This window comes from Vombatus ursinus, unplaced genomic scaffold (assembly GCF_900497805.2).
Source record: "Vombatus ursinus unplaced genomic scaffold, bare-nosed wombat genome assembly UNPS02014807.1, whole genome shotgun sequence".
NCBI lineage: Eukaryota > Metazoa > Chordata > Mammalia > Diprotodontia > Vombatidae > Vombatus > Vombatus ursinus.
Window position 1 is genome coordinate 59,846,172 of NW_020954585.1, and position 16,646 is coordinate 59,862,817.

At 36.1% G+C, this 16,646-nt stretch overlaps 1 protein-coding gene across 1 annotated transcript in view; it reads right to left on the reverse strand.

The window, feature by feature from the left end:
• The window catches only part of LOC114052229 (mismatch repair endonuclease PMS2-like), a 37,744-nt gene that overhangs the window by 4,152 nt on the left and 16,946 nt on the right, over window positions 1-16,646 (reverse strand). Inside the window, exons 9-14 of the mRNA XM_027874736.1 lie at window positions 11,779-11,863; window positions 9,764-9,919; window positions 8,133-9,027; window positions 3,714-3,881; window positions 1,686-1,786; window positions 1,293-1,462 (exon numbers count right to left, since the gene is read on the reverse strand). Of these exons, the coding sequence (XP_027730537.1) occupies window positions 1,293-1,462; window positions 1,686-1,786; window positions 3,714-3,881; window positions 8,133-9,027; window positions 9,764-9,919; window positions 11,779-11,863 (1,575 nt within the window). The remainder of the gene's footprint in view (window positions 1-1,292; window positions 1,463-1,685; window positions 1,787-3,713; window positions 3,882-8,132; window positions 9,028-9,763; window positions 9,920-11,778; window positions 11,864-16,646) is intronic.

Below are 16,646 nucleotides of genomic sequence, written 5' to 3' on the forward strand. Positions count from 1 at the left end.
TACTAAACAGAAGGGAAAATCTTGGAATATGTATTTTTTTCCCCAAAAGACAAAATTATTTACAAGTAAGAACTGCTTAACCTGCAAGACTAAGTAAAATCTGAGAGGAAAAAATGTATTTTTAAAGGAATAGAGGACTTTTAAGCATTTCTGATATTAAGACTATACACCACTGATTTCACACAGCTTCATACACACCATTTGCTCTCCCCCTTGTCTACCACAAGCCAAAATAACAGAAACTTCATCTCAAATCCTTCCTGAGAAATGACCATTAGCATGACTGAAAACATTGTAACCCAGTCACCTTCTCTGACTTTGGCAAGAATAAAACTTCAGTGGATACACATTCTCAATGGCATAGGTATTCTACCAGTATAGATTACAATCCATCTGTGCCTTATCAGCCTGTATATTCCACGTCCACATCCTTCTAGAGACCTTCCAAGAGATCTAGCCAAAACAACATAGCCCTTTCCCTAGGTTACTTAATATTTCATGGATACCCACTTAATTTAACACTTGGGCTGTCCCATCTACTAACTTTTTTTTCCTTGGCTGCACAACCAGTACATCTCCATTTATAGTCACATACATCTAAAAAGAAATTTTTTTTTTTGGTAAGGCAATTGGGGATAAGTGACATGCCCAGAATCACACAGCTAATGAGTGTTATGTGTCTGAGGCCAAATTTCAACTCAAGTCCTCCTGACTCCAGAGCCAGTGCTCTATCCACTGCGCCACCTAACTGCCCCACTAAAAAGAATTTTATGTGACTTCTAAAACATGTTATCATCAATAACATGCTACATCTTAAAGATATCCACTATATATTCTTCATTACCCTTTCGGTCACTTTTAATTTTGATTCCTCTAAGAAAATGCTATTCCATACTGTGGAGCTTTACTAGGAAAATATTAGTGTTTAAAAAATGGGCTTTGGGAGCAGGAAGCAAGCACTACGCAATTTCCCAAGTACAAGCCAGCCCATTCTCCCACTCCTGGTTTTGCAGTGCCTGTCCTAAACAGATATCACTCATAGACTAATTCAATTCAATTGAACTCAAGCTCATCCAACTGCATGTTATAATCTAGTCAAATATGCCACTCACCAACAAGCAAGAGAGGCAAAATATAACACTGTCATTATTTAACTGATCTCACTTTATAACAGTTTTTTGCTATAATAAAAATAAGATATGCTTAGCCACCAAATTTCATTTTAAAACACAACAAAGCTATTAAATCTCATCAAACCTGGAACAAAATAGGTTTTCTTCTTCATTACTTACAGATTTCCTACATGCCCTTGAGGCAAACATTTGTCTAACTCGAGAGGGTCTGCACATGACTCCAGGGCAATCACTTAACATGAAGATCATCTCATCTATGTCTTGTGGTCCAAATGTCCAATTTTTACTAGTTGGCAAGGAAATCAATTTAACCCTTTCTGTGACTGGAGCTAAAAGAATACAGAAATTTAAGAACAGATTTTAAAAATACATTTAAATTTTACATGCTGTTTGTGATGAATAAAAATAGTTACATACTTGAGGAATAAAAGGAAAATATTCAAAAAATTCTGGAGTTAGAGTTACATCCATAAAATGACATGGTTGAATGAAATAACTCAAAATCCCTTCAAAACAGAAAATATGATTCCATGATCCTTGTTAAAAACTTACCAAGTTCATCAATGACAAAATCAAAACCATTCTTTCTAAATATTTCCAGATTTTCTATTAGTATAGCTTCATTGATAGCAGTTAAATTAAGAGTCTGAGGTCTGAAAAACAGAAAAAGTTCAAATCATAGTTTTAAGTCAAACATTTAGTTTTAAGATATAATGAAATGGATTCAAAAGAACGGTGCATCACTCCAGTAAGCTGTGTGCCTATACTATCAGCAATAAAACATAACATCAATCCAGTAGCTTTCTTGTTCTCCCATATGACTTCACTGAATTATATTTTGGATATTATATTAGCTTGCTCTAATATAAGAGGCCGTATCTTCCTCTACAATCAAGCAAGGCAGAAAAGGTGAGTCAGAAAGATTCTTGGACACAAAGGATTCTTAGAGAAAAAGAAATTGTAGAGAAAACTAATTCTGCTATCCTACTGACACTGCCTGTCCTGTTTTGCCTCTGATTGAAAAGTATTACTAAGGATATTTGGCCTTCATGATTTTAGAAGCCAATCCAAAGTGAAACTGAGCAAAATCATATTTTTGCAAAATATGACAAAATAAGAAATTAAATGTCACTCTTAGGAAGTGCTTCAGGAAGTACTTTTTTATATTATAAAGGATAACAAATGACATACTAAATGCTTTTATCACAGCTAATAAAAACAATGTCATTGGTAGCTTAGGAAAAAATATAGTAATACTGTCCAAAAGGAAATGGTAAGATTTGTCTCTAGAGCTGACTGCTGTTTAAACAAATCACATGCCAAGTCTCAGTAATGAATCTGAACAACATATACACAGTAGCCTCAAGTAGACTGCAACTGGTACCCACAAAATTTACAAAAGCTCAGAGGAAGACCTCTAGCACACTGGGTAGATCTTCTGTGAAGGATCTATAGAAGAATATGGACAAGAACCACATAGTATGAAAAGGAATGGATGACATTCTACTTGTACTGATGGAGAACACCCAACCAACAAGACATGCATAGCCACCAAATTTCTAAACACTTGTTAAGTACCTACCATGCACCAGACATTGCGCTAAGAGCTGAAGATACAAAAGTGGAACAGTTTCCTCATAAAAATTTCTGTAAACAAGTAACAGCTCCCTGGGCAGGGGAGTGTGCAGGCATATATTCAGAAATGAGGATGATAACAAAAGGGATCAATAAATAACAGACTTTTTAAAAAAATGATACAGATCCTACCCTATGAGATCATAGACCCATTTAAATACTAAAGGATATGTTTCTATTTAGTTCTAAGCTTATTTCTTCAAAAAAAGGGGGGGGCAGTTTATTGACACTTAAAAAAATTGCTACTTCCCAATAACTCTGTCTGCTCCCATAAAACCCTTCTATGTTAACCAAGAAGTATGATTAAACAACACAAGGCAACAGATTGGCCAAGTCTGCCAATGTATGCCACGTCCTATATGTGTAATCCACCATCTCTCTGCCAAGAGGTGGGATACCTTCATTACCATCATTACCCTGAGTTTCTCTCTCATATACATTAATTTTGTATTAAAGAAAAAATTATCTGAATGCATCACTTTGCTTAAAAACAGACTTGTAGATTAAGCAACATGAATACTTGATGAAAAAAAAATCTTGTAAAACTATTGGTTACAGATTTTTTTACCTGATACGAGAATCAGAGAAAGGTAACTCCTAAAAAGAAAAAAGTTAGGAATTGGGAGAGGAATAATCCATCATGTTAGATTTGAAGATCAAGAGACTGAATTTTCAGCGTTTGGGCTGAACGAATTCTCTTTCATCCAAAAGCTTTTCTAAATAGCCATTGGATAAGATCTCTGAATAGCAAAATTAGTTTATTACTTAAAAGTGTATATTAAACTTCCTAACAAATCAGGTACATATGTATGCAGTAAGGGGGTAAAAGAGATAGGATTACACCTGAATAGCCTAGTTGATTCAAACACATAAGAAATATTGCTGTTAAGCTATATGAGCCAACACCACTTGTAGTCAGTCTATTGAGAATTTTGGTGAACTTACATTATTAGCCTTTGACCTTGCAGAACAGTGTGCAATTGTAACATTTCAAAGTTGTATTTCTCATCTGTGGCATGTTGATCAATTATGAAGAGATCTGCATTCAGCTTGGTTATTATAAACCCCAAGTTAAATTGACCAATGATCTCCATTTCTGCAAACATATCTTTACTGAACATAGAAAATTGAGAACATGTTAGTCTTGCATTTTAAAACACCCTCCCACCTTAAAAAAAAATCAACTGAGTGAACAGATTTAGTTGTAATTCAAAATATGAATCTGAAAACACTCACAAAAGAGTAAACCATACCACAAAATTCCTAATCTCTGACTTAATTGTACCTTTTCACTGTATTTTTTTAACCAAGTATTTCCTGAATGCCTACTATGGATACACTGTGCTGTGGAGAAGCAGTGATAATAAAACATATTCCCTGTCCTTAAGTACTTTATAATCCAGTTGTAGAGAAAGATGAAATAAATTGAGAATACTACAAAACACCACTAAAGCAAAATTTTGTGTTTCGAGTTTAAAATAATGTATTAAAATCAGATTAACAAATATATCCTGAACAAGACCCTATGCCAAGTGCTATGGAGGACAGGAATAAATATAAGCCAGAGTCACTGTCCCCCAAGGAACAGTAGAGAGATGCTTTGCGTTTATACAAAAAGATAACCCCACTAGATAATAATCCAAGAAATGTCATAGGGCAATATCTAATGATTTGTCAAATAAGTGGTAAAGACATTAGCACTACAAGTTCTGAGAAAGCAGAAATCACTGCATACTGGAAAAGTTTCATGGAAGAGGAACTCAGGTTACACCAAGAATAACATAATAGAACAAGAATGAAGAGAAGAGGAGAAGGTAAAGGGAACAGCATGATCAAAGAAATGGAGGTGGGAAAGCCTAAGTCTTTCCAGGAGTAAAATAAATAGACAGATTTAATAATTTGTTAATTTGAAGGGTTTGTAGAAGGGAGTAGTGGGAAACAAGGCTATAAATGGTATATTAGGCCCAGACTATCTAGGGTCCTAATACAAAATTAATGAGCATGGACTTTATCTTCTTGGTCATAGAAAGTCACTGAAGGTTTTTGAGCACAGGAGTGATGAACATGGTGTTTTACAATGGTTAACCCAGCAGTGCTATACAACATGAATTAACAGAGGGAAAGAAATGAGGAGGCAGCAATAATAATAACAGAAAGTCCTCCAAAAGAAAGACAAAATCAATGCAATGTGATAACCTTATAATATTCCATATTTTGTCAACAAAGAAAAAACTCTCATCAGATTTGGCTTAAGGAGGGAATAACATACACACTCAATTGAGTATGGAATTCTATCTTACCCTACAGGAGAACAGGGGGAAGGGGATAAGGGAGAAGGGGATGATTGAAGGGTGGGCAGATTGGGGGAGGAGGCAAAAACTTTTGAGGAGGGACAGGGTCAAAGGAGAGAATAGAAAAAATGGGGGGGCAAGAAAGGATGGAGGGAAATATAGTTAGTCTTTCACAACATGACTATTATGGAAGTGTTTTGCATGACTATACATGTATAACCTATGTTGAATTGCTTGCCTTCTCAATGAGGGTGGGTGAGGAGGAAGGAAGGGAAAGAATTCGGAACCTAAAGTTTTAAAAACAAATGTTAAAAATTGTTTTTACATGAAACTGGGAAATAAGATATACAGGCAAAGGGGTGTAGAAATCTATCCTGCCCTACAGGAAAATAGAAGGGGAAAGGGATGAAAGAAGGTGTGGGGGGGGGTGACAGAAGGGCGGGCAGATTAGGAGAAGAAGTAGTCAGAATGTACGCTGTCTTGGGGTGAAGGGAGAAGAAAGATGGGGAGAAAATTTGGAACTCAAAATCTTGTGGAAGTGACTGTTAAAAACTAACAATTAATTAATTGATTGATTAAAATTTTTTAAAAAAAGAAAAAAGCAAATTAAAACAACTCTGAGGTACTCCCTCACACCTATCAGAAGTGACAAATGCTGGAGAGGATGAGGAAAATCAGGTACATTAATGAACCACTGGTCAAATAGTGAACTGATCAAACCATCCTGAAGAACTATCTGGAACTGTGCCCAAAGGGCTATAAAACTGTGCGTACCCTTTGATTCAGGAATACCACTACTCCAAATAGATCAAAGAAAAAAAAAAGGACCTGTATGTACAAAAATATTTATAGTAGCTTTTTGTGGTGGAAAGAATTGGAAACTGAGGGAATGCTCATCAATTGAGGAATGGCTGAACAAGTTGTCACATATGATTGTGATGAAGTACTACTGTGCAATAAGAAATGATGAGGGAGTGGTTTTGGAAAAACATGGCAAGATCTATATGAAGTAATGCAAAGTGAAGTGAGAAGAACTGGGAGATCATTATACACAGTAACAGCAATGTTATAATGATGATCAACTGTGAAAGATTTGGCTACTCTAATCAATACAATGATCCAAGACAATTCCAAAGGATTCATGATGAAAAAAAAAATGCTATCCACCTTCAGAGAGAGAACTGAGGAACTCTACAAATTGAAGTCTAATTTTCTCACTTTATTTTTTTGTTTTGTTTTGCAATATGGTTAATATGGAAATATATTTTGTATGATTTCACATGTATAATTGACATCATTTGTTTACCTTCTGAGAGGGTAGGAAAGGGGTGGAAGGGAAGGAGAAAATCTGGAACTCAAAATTAAAAAAGAAAAGCATGTTAAGAAAAATGCTACAAATCACTAATAAAAATGTAAATTAATGAACAATGTAAATTAGTGCTACTTTGAAATTCTATCTTATACCCATCAGACTGGTAAAGTTAACAAAAAAGAAAAATGACAAATGTTGGAAGGCCTATGAGGAACATAGGAACTGCTGGTCTAGCATAGGAACTGGTCTAGCTACTCTGGAATGCCCCAAAAGTCACTACCCTTACTAGGCCTATGCCCCAAACAGATAAAGAACAAAACAAAACAAAACAGGAAAAAGCCTCATTTTTTATAACAATTCTTTTTGTAGTAGCCCTAAACTGGAAACTGAGGGAATGTCCATCAACTGGGGAATGCTGAACAAATTGATACATTAATATATGGAATATTACTGTGTCATTAAGAAATGATGAAAGAAATATTTTAGAGAAACCTAGGAAGACAGTATGAATTGATGCAGAGCTTAGTAAGCAGAGCTAGAAGACCAATTTACATGTTGTTAAGATATACAACTTTGAAAGACTTAGCTCTGATCAGTGCAGTGACCAACCATGATTCCAGATAAAGATAAAGTGTATTTCCTGCTTCTTGGCAGAGGTAGAACAAGAAAGATATTTTCAGACATGACCAATGTGAGCATCTGCTCTGCTAAAGTATTGTTAGGCATTTTAAAAGATATCTCATATTAACCGTAAAAAATTTACTTCAATACCTGTTTCTGCCTTATAAAGTATGTGTATTATATGATTTCACTAAAAAAAAGTTGTTGAAATGGAACTACTATGTTTCTGAATACATGCTGACTTTTTGCTAAATCTAAGTTGGAGATTTTTCTATGCAATGAAACAGAAGATCCACTAATTCAAAATAAAAAAAGAGACGGAAGGAAACCTATTAGGAATCTACTACAGTAGAACAGAAACAGATAGGAGATAAAAAATTTGAAGTAGGGTGCCATAGGACTTTAACATGAAGGAAGTACAGCAAAAGTGATTTGATATGTAGCTAAAAGAGCAAAGCAAGAAAAAAATGAAAGTTAAAGATGACTTAAAGGTCTTGGGCCTGGTTAGCTGGGAGAAAATTAGCACCCTAAAGAGAAGAAGTCATTAGTAGGGAGAAGGCAGAGAAGTAAGTCACATTTGAGGTAATAGTATAACATTTAAGTTGAAAGGTCTGACAGGTAAATAAATATATGAGTTCAGAGAAGACCAAGAAACTCTTGGAAGGAGGTGGGTCTTAATTTGAGTTTTAAGAATGGGTAGGATCTAAATAAGATTGAGGGTGGAGAACAATCTGTCCATATACAGAATGTAAGATGGGAGGAAGGATTTTAAGATAAGTTAAAATGGTGGGCGAGATATTAAAATGGGAATGTCCAGGAGGTAGCGATACCAGAGCTTATGTGAAAGGATAAGGCTATACCTATTGATATGGGGCCCATTATTAACATAGAGATACAGAGGAGATGCCATGAGAATGGATGAATTCTCAGAAGAATGGAAAAGAATCCAGCTCCAAGGACTTAAAAGGTCACTTAAATCTCAAATGGCTATGAGCTAAATGGATTTGAACAGAACTGTAATAATAGTTAGCATCAATACCTTAATTTTTCTATATATATATGTGACAACATAACATATGTTACTCAATTTGTTTTGCTCTCAAGTGGGTTATAGGAAAACACAATTACGGCAAAAAATACCTTATTTCTTTTCTTAGTTCATCTTCTGCAGCCTGATTTTCTCCAGGGCTTATCTTTGCCCTAAATCTTCTATAATTCTGTGCTTTTACCCTTTGTTGCTCCTGCTGCTGCAGCTGCTGCAGCCGTTTAGTTAAAGAACTCATGGAGAAGTTAAGAGGCACCTCTTTTTTAGTAACTTTAATAGCTACATCCACCTGTGATACTGAACAGTCCTCAGAATTCATCACCTTTGAGGGAACACTGAAATTTAAAGAAGCCACCTCCTTTTTAAATCGCTTCCCTTTTGGTGGTGAGTTATTGCTTGGCTGAGGCAAATTTCTGAAGTCATTCTCAATACCTTTTTCTTCCAAACTACATTCTGTGACTGAAAATTGACTGTCAGTTTCTGGTGATTTCTTAAAAGGTTCAACACTTTCTTCTGAAAATGTGTAACCTTCCTCAAGCGAACTCGTGACACATTCCCTGCCAACATGTGTACCCCTCTCTGGGGTGCTGAGACCTGCATCAGACTGTGTGGAAGTGCTACTGTGTCCCGAATCTTTGTCACTGTCTACTGGCTTTGGATTCATACTGCTGTGTCTGTGTGGGTTTGGCTCCAGCATCTCCTCCTGACTGCTGCACTCTTCGCCAGCGATTGGTTTGAGGGAGTTTACAGGACTTGGAGTGCTGCAAAATGACCAAAGATTTCTCTGTCTTGGAGAATCTTGTGGTTGTTTACGAGTTTTCAGATTCTGAGAATTGTGCTCTACTGTATGATGAAGAGAAAATGCTTCCCGTAATCTGGCAATAGTTAATGTTCTTTTCTCTTCTCCTTTAGTATGTGGTGAGATGAGATTCTTCTCCTTTTCTGGAGGGGGTTTTTCCATCTCTGTTGAACACATCTTTAATAAATTACCTAAAACAAACATGAAGAGAAAACCATTTCAGGGACTCCTCCTTGGAAATAAGAGGATTTAACAGTGTTTGGCCATAATTTAAAAAAAGAGAGCCTTGGTTGCCAGGTGTAGTTCAGACCCCTAAGACCAAACTTGATAGAGGTAAAGAAGCAATAGCTAGCTTTTCTCCCTAAAAGGGAGGATTTAGGGACTCATAACTTCTTCTCTTTGTATCATTTTTCTTTCAGGAGCACTCTCCCCCAACTGATTCCAGAAATATCTAGACTAACACTATTTAAGAAATCATGCTAATTATAGTGAATGGCTTTCCATTTATGCCTAATTACCACTTTGTAAAATAATAATTAGTTATATCAATAAATGTGTGCCAGGTTAGCTTTGTCTAAATCTTATTTGATTACAACAATAAACTCTGCTTACATGTACTCAAGCTAGATTTTATTGCTCAGGAAACATCATCCTTTGTTTGAAAACCTCAGCTTCTACTTCTATGAACACAACTGGCTCTCCTTGTCTCTGACGATCTGTGGGCAGAGGTAGCCATACATATTACATTTAAGGTAACTTGTGTCCAATATATACCTATATATTATAAAATCCAACTAACTCATGCATTAAAAAAGGATAATTTTGATCCTGTGACAGAGCTACTTTACCTTCGGAACAATAAGGAGCATGTCAGAATAGGTAAAAATTTTAACAGCATTTTAAAAAATACAGTTATCATTTTCTTACCTTCAATGTCTAAAACTGGCTTCTGGTTGACACTAAGTTTGTTAACACTACTGTCAAACATTCCTATCATAGATGTCTTTATCACTGCCAACAAAAGCTTCTCTTCCTGTAATAAAATTTGTCTTTTGTCTGGGGTTACATTGATATCCACACACTCTAAAAACAAAACAAAAAGGAATTTATTACACTTTTAATTAAATTTTAACAATGAGAGGAGTCATATTTCTCCATTTTATCAGTTAAGAATGGCCAAAAGATACAAACTTTTAACTTTACAACTCTACTACAAATAATACAGAAATAGGCAAAGAGGTCACTTCCTAAGAGCCGGGGAGAGCATGTTACCTCTAAAAACCTCATTGCACATTCTTGCTTCCCCTTTGGCTACAACATTAAAAAGCCACCTTTTCCCTAAAAAGATAATTAACTTAGTTTTAAAGTGGTCATGGTTGTACAGTAAGTTGTTTCCATTCATATTATAGCTATATCATTTCATTTTTTTCTTAATGGAGTGTAAGGGACCACAGGCCCAGTATGACCTCTGGAAAATTACTAGGTTGCAGTTGTCAAGGCCTCCTTGTGATAAGAACAAATTATGGACAAAGCTGTATCTCTTCCTGGAATACCCCGCCCCTATACCCTTGGTGGTCCTTGTGATAAGAACAGATTACGGACAAAGCTGTATCTCTTCCTGGAATACCCCGCCCCTATACCGTTGGTGGAACTCCCCCACTCCCTCTTACTGTGTGTATAACTACCCTGAGCTTGCCTTCAATAAACGAGACTTGATCAGAAAGCCTGTCTTGTCTCCATTTCCTGTGTCCCCTGCTCCCCTCCTTCTTTTACAGGTCCGGACCTCCGTTGATGTCCCGCGGGTCGGGACAATGGAGTAATATGGTCCAAGTTTTAAAGGACTTCAATTCAATTAAACAAATACTCATTCATTTTCTGCTATGAATATGCCATGGCATGAGGCACTATGGGGAGACAAAGACAAGTAAGATAGGGTCCTTGTCCTGAAGGAGCTTATAATTTGGGAGTGTGAGGGCAGATGAAAAAAGGATATAGCAAATACACAAACAACTATAGTATAACAAAGAATATAAATGCCATAAGAAAGGTATATGAAAAGCATTTCGTGGTTGAAAGGAAGAAAGGATCAATTCTAATTAGGAGTGGAGTAGAAAGAAATGGAGAGGAGTGTAAAGGTCCTAAAAAACTGGAAGGATTTCAAAAGATGGAAATACAGTTGGGGGGAAGGAGAAGGCAATGGCTCAGAGAAAGAAAATTGCAAGGTAGGCTCAAGAAATTTAGTAATCCAGTTTGTGGTTGGAACACAGGGTATAAGGTGGGGTCTAGTGTGAAATTAGGCTAGAAAAGTAGCTTTGGCCCATATAGCAAAGGTTCTTGAACAACAAACTAAGTAATTTGAACTTTATTTGGTAAGCAATGGGAAGCTATTGAATAGTTTACTATTTGTTTGGTTTTTTTCCGCACTGCTTTCTATGTCTGGAATGAACTCTTCCTGTCTCTCCAGGCCCAGTTCAAATGCCACCTCCTCTATTCAACAAACAGGAAGCCTTCACTGATCTCCCAGAAGTAATCGGTCCCTCCTTCATAACATGTTAATTGGAGCTGTTGGATTCCAGTTTGTATTTTAGTTATTTTTTTATTTGCCTCATCTCTCCTACTAAGAAGTAAAATCCTTGAGTGCCTGCACCATGTTTTATTTGTCTGTGTCTCTCCCGGTACTTAACATGGTGCCAAAAACAGGAAGTATAATTAATATTGGCTAAATAAAAGTGAACTGAATTTCTGAACGTGAGAGGGAAGGATTAGGAGTGGGATTTTTAGGAAGAGTAATCTTTCAATAAGATGTAGAATGGATTGGGGAATGGGGAAGATAAAACCAGGAATAGGAGGCTATTGCAGCATTAAAGGTAAGAGCCGGAACCAAGGCAACAGTAATGGGTACAAAATGGAAAAAACCAGAATTGACAGACATTAGAACTTACCAGAATCAACAGAAATGTTAAGAACAACAAATGGATACTGGTGCCGATTGTATAAGTGGTAGACTTCATTCACTAGTCTGGAAATCTACAGAAAGAACAAACATTAATACTTGTTATAAATATTCTATTTTCTTTTACATTATAGTAACTGGTCAACCAACATTTACTCTTAGAATTATAAAATATTAGAGCTTGAAGAGTCCTTAGAGATTATTTAGTTTAGGGGTTGGCAAACTAGATTCTGTGGGCCAAAGCTAGCCCTCTGCCTGTTTTTGTACAGTCACAGGACAAATTTGACCTGCCGCCTGTTTTTTAACGGCCCACAAGCTAAGAATGTTTTTACATTTTATGATAAAGTTTTGCTGAATTTAACTTTTAAAATGTAAAAAAAACCAAATTCTTAGCTCCAGGCAGGCAAAAATAGGTGGTGGGCCAGACATGGCCTCTGGGCTATAGTCTGTCAAGTCCTGATTTAGTACCATATTCTTATTTTTCACATGAGGAATTGAAGGTCCAGAAAGGTAAAGTGATATGGATTTTTTTTTTTAAAATGCTGATTCCTAAAAAATCCATCAATGAACATTTATTAAGTGCCTACCATATGCTAGGCACTGTGCTGAGCACTTTTATGAATCAGTTTATGGATCTTTATGTTTATTCAAAAGTAATCCACTACATCCCAGTGTTTCAGTAGGATGCAGACATAGTTTGGGTCTAGATGAAGACATTTATATAGGTAAACATAAACGTGATACACTATATAAGCATATGACAAGACTGCTAGTTGGCTTTGGTATTGTGTCATATGATCGGATGAATAGTAATATGAGGAAAAGTAGACATTCAAAATGGTGGAATCAGTGCTGACGGGAAACATCAGTGGATTTTAAAATGTTATTGAGAAATGGAAAATAGCTATAATAAAGTTCCAAGATGCTAAGGATGTGAGTTTAAAACCGAACCATACATACACGTAGTACTCATTTAAAGGTTATAACATTAGTCTGAGGCAGAAGTTACATATATATACACCTGGAAAATGGTTAAGAAGGTACGTAAAAATATATGTGTAAATTCAGTCTAGAGAAACACACAGGTTTGGAGAATTGTGGGTTAGAGGATAATACAGTTAGGAGTTTTCTAAACTGGATGAATGTCCAGACACATAGAATAGTCTTCAGTGGCCTGGTATCCATTCCTTTTTTTTTTTTTTGGTGAGGCAATTGGGTTAAGTGACATGCCCAGGGTCACACAGCTAGTGTCAAGTGTCTGGTCTGAGACCAAATTTGAACTCAGGGCCTCCTGACTCCAGGGCCAGTGCTCTATCTACTGCGCTACCTATCTGCTTCCCTCGTGTCCATTCTTAAGGAGGTCTCTAGGAGAGGGCTAGTCTTGTGCTATTCAACATTTTTTTAGTGACTTGAAGGCACAGGTGGTAAATCTGTAAAATTTTCAGATGACATAAAGCTAGGAGAGAGAAAATGCTAACAATGTGTATGACAGAGTTAGGATTCCCAAACTTCATGATAAGAGAGAACAACTGGCCAAAGTGGAAGAGATAAAATTTAATAAGGATAAATATAAAGATTGACAATTGGATTAAAAAACGAAGGAGGCATGGCGGTATACGAAAAAAGTTTGGAATTTTCCACTGTATTGCACACTCAATGTGTGTAAGACAGAGCAACTATCTTACAATTACTAATGAAAAAGCTAGTAAAATCTTAGATCACATTATCGGAAGTAGTGTGCAGAATGCTTTTGTTTTTGTTTTTTTGGCGAGGCAATGGGGTTAAGTGACTTGCCTAGGGTCACACAGCTAGTAAGTGTCAAGTGCCCTAGGCTGGACTTGAACTCAGGTCCTCCTGACTCCAGGGCTGGTGCTCTATTCATTGCGCCACCTAGCTGCCCAGTAGTGTGTAGAATGAAAGAAGTGAGGATCTGATACCCTTTTTCCTGGTCAGACCATATCCAAAACAATGTGTTCAATTCAGGATACCACAAATTTAGGAAGAACACTAATGAAAGGAAGCAGGTACACAGAATTGCAACCAGAATGGTAAAAGAATTGAATAACAGAGCAGCATCAGGTGAAAAAAAAATGGAAATGCTAACCTTGAAGAAAAGATTTAAGTTGCCCTCAAATATCTGAAAGGCTGTATACAAAAAGGATTAAACTTACTTTGCCTGGCCCCAGTGGATGGAGCAATGGAGGAATGCTTCAAAGAAGAAAATTTAAACCTAATATAAAGAAAAAACTTAATAATTAAGACATGTCTGTAAATGTAATGGGCTTTTCTGGCCAAGATGACTGCTTAAACAGGAAGCAGGCTATTCAGGTTCCAGAATAACTCTGAAATTCATACAAGTTCAAATAATGATCAAGAAATCCAATGAGAAACTACAGTGACTTCTTCCATGCCAGAACTTTAAAAAAGCCAAAAGCTCAAAGGCAAGAGAAAAGAGGGATCGGACCTGCTGGCCAGTGAATGGTTGCCTCTCAACACAACTAAAGATGCAAAATGTCCCTAACACTCTGTTTCAAGATGTCACAAAGAGCCCTGAAGGTCCAGAATTCTTCTTTTTTTTTTTTTAATGTATTTACTTATTTTTAGTTTTGAACATTCACTTTTCTAAGATTTTGAGTTCTAAATTTTCCCCTCTCCCTCCACAAGATGGCATGCAATATGATATAGGTAATATATGTACAATCATATTAAACATATTACAACATTAGTCATGTCATAAAGAAGAATCAGAACCAAAGGGAATAACCACAAGAAAGAAAAAAAAAAAAGAAAATTGTATGCTTTGATCTGCATCCAGACTCCATAGTTCTTTGTCTGGATGTGGATAGCATTTCCAGTTTTATTCTTTTGGAATTGTCTTAGATCACTGCATCACTGGGAGGAGCTAACTCTATCAAAGTTGGTCATCGCACAATGTTGCTGTTACTATGTACAGTGTTCTCTTGATTCTGCTTAATTCACTCAGCATTAGTTCATTTAAGTCTTTCCAGGTTTTTCTGAAATCTGCCTGCTCATCATTTCTTTTCTTTCTTTCTTTTTTTTATTAATATGACTCTGGTATGAGACACATATTTATTTCCCATGCACAAAAGAAATACTATAGATAAAAAACTGAAAAGCACATATTTGATAGAACAAATAAAAAGCAGTACTATTGTTATATCATGCTAGGAATTTGATACTTACGACCATCTAAGAATGAATTAGTTTCCAGAATAACTGATTAGACATTTTACACTTCACCTTGTCTTTGCACTGTCTCCCTCATGCCAAGCTTAAATCCATCCTCTTGTTGATAGTTGTCTTCTCTATTAGTTTATTTATTTTTAGTTTTCAACACTCACTTCCACAAGATTTTGAATTCCAAATTTTCTCCCCATCTCGTCCCTTCTCCTATCCCAAGATGGCATGCATTCTGAATACTCCATACCCTAATCTGCACTCCCTTCTATCTCCCCCCCTTCTCTTATCCCCTTCCCCTTCTATCTATAAATAGATTTCTATACCCCATTGCCTGTATTATTTCCCTGTACCTTACTTCCCAGTCTGCTCATCATTTCTTATGAAATAATAATATTCCATTACAATTCCATTGTAATTGTAATTCCATTACAATTTCCAATTCTTTGCTACCACAAAAGAGCTGCTATAAATATTTTTGTACATGTGGGTCCTTCTCCCATTTTTATGATCTCTTTGGGATACAGAAGGCCCAGAATTCTTAACCTCAAAGATTCAGTGATCTTTGTGATGGCAAAGAACTGGAAATTGTGGGAATGTCCATCAATTGGGGAATGGCTGAACAAGTTATGGTATATGATCATGATGGAATACTACAGTGCTATAAGAAATGATGAGTTCAATGATCTTAGAAAAACATGGATAGACTGACATGAAATCATGAAGAACAAAATGAGCACAATCAAGAGAACCTTGTACACAGGAACAACAATATTGTTTTAAGAATAACTTTGAGTAACTAAGTCATTTTGAGCATTATATTTAAATTAATTATAAAGGACATATGAAAGAAGATGCTATCTGCATCCAGAGAAAATATTGATAAATAGAAGTATATATAGAATGGTTTTACACACACACACACACACACACACACACACATTTGTGTGTAATAATAGCCATCTCCAGGACTGGAAGGGGGGGCGGAAGAAAAAGAAAAAAGGAAGTTACACGATATTTTATTATATATATTTAAAAGGAACAGCAAGTTGTACATAACAGATTTGCAGTTTCATGGTCAATCATCTTTTTTTCTATTCTACTATGTTCTGGAAATGCTTGTTTTATTTCTTAAGTTCAGAATAAAAAAAAAAAAGATCCAGTGAGGCCTAATCTTGGGAGTTGGAGATCTGCACAAGAACCCAGGTGATTCAGGGTAGAGACCAAGCACGTTCAACCACCCAATCCAAAAGTACAACAAAGGGCACAAAGGCCCAATTCAGAAACTAAAGCTGGAGATAAGTAATAAAAATTTATTGCAAATCTAGAAATCCCCAAAGGAAGGAGTAACTCCACAGCAACTGCAAACACAGAGTCAAAGAAAAAAATGGATTTTCCAGAGGGACTACATGAATAACTAAAAGAAGAAATGAGATAAAAAATGAAGTTAAAGCTCTGGAGGAAAGAAATGGTAGGAATCCCTGAAAACTGTACTAAACCAAGCAAGTCAACAAACATTTATTAAAAACTTATGTACAGGCAGTTTTCAGAGGAAGGAATCAATGCTATCAACAGCCATATGAAAAATGTTCTAAATCACTAAGAATTAGAGAACTGCAAATTAAAGCAACTTTCAGGTACCACCTCACACCTATCAGA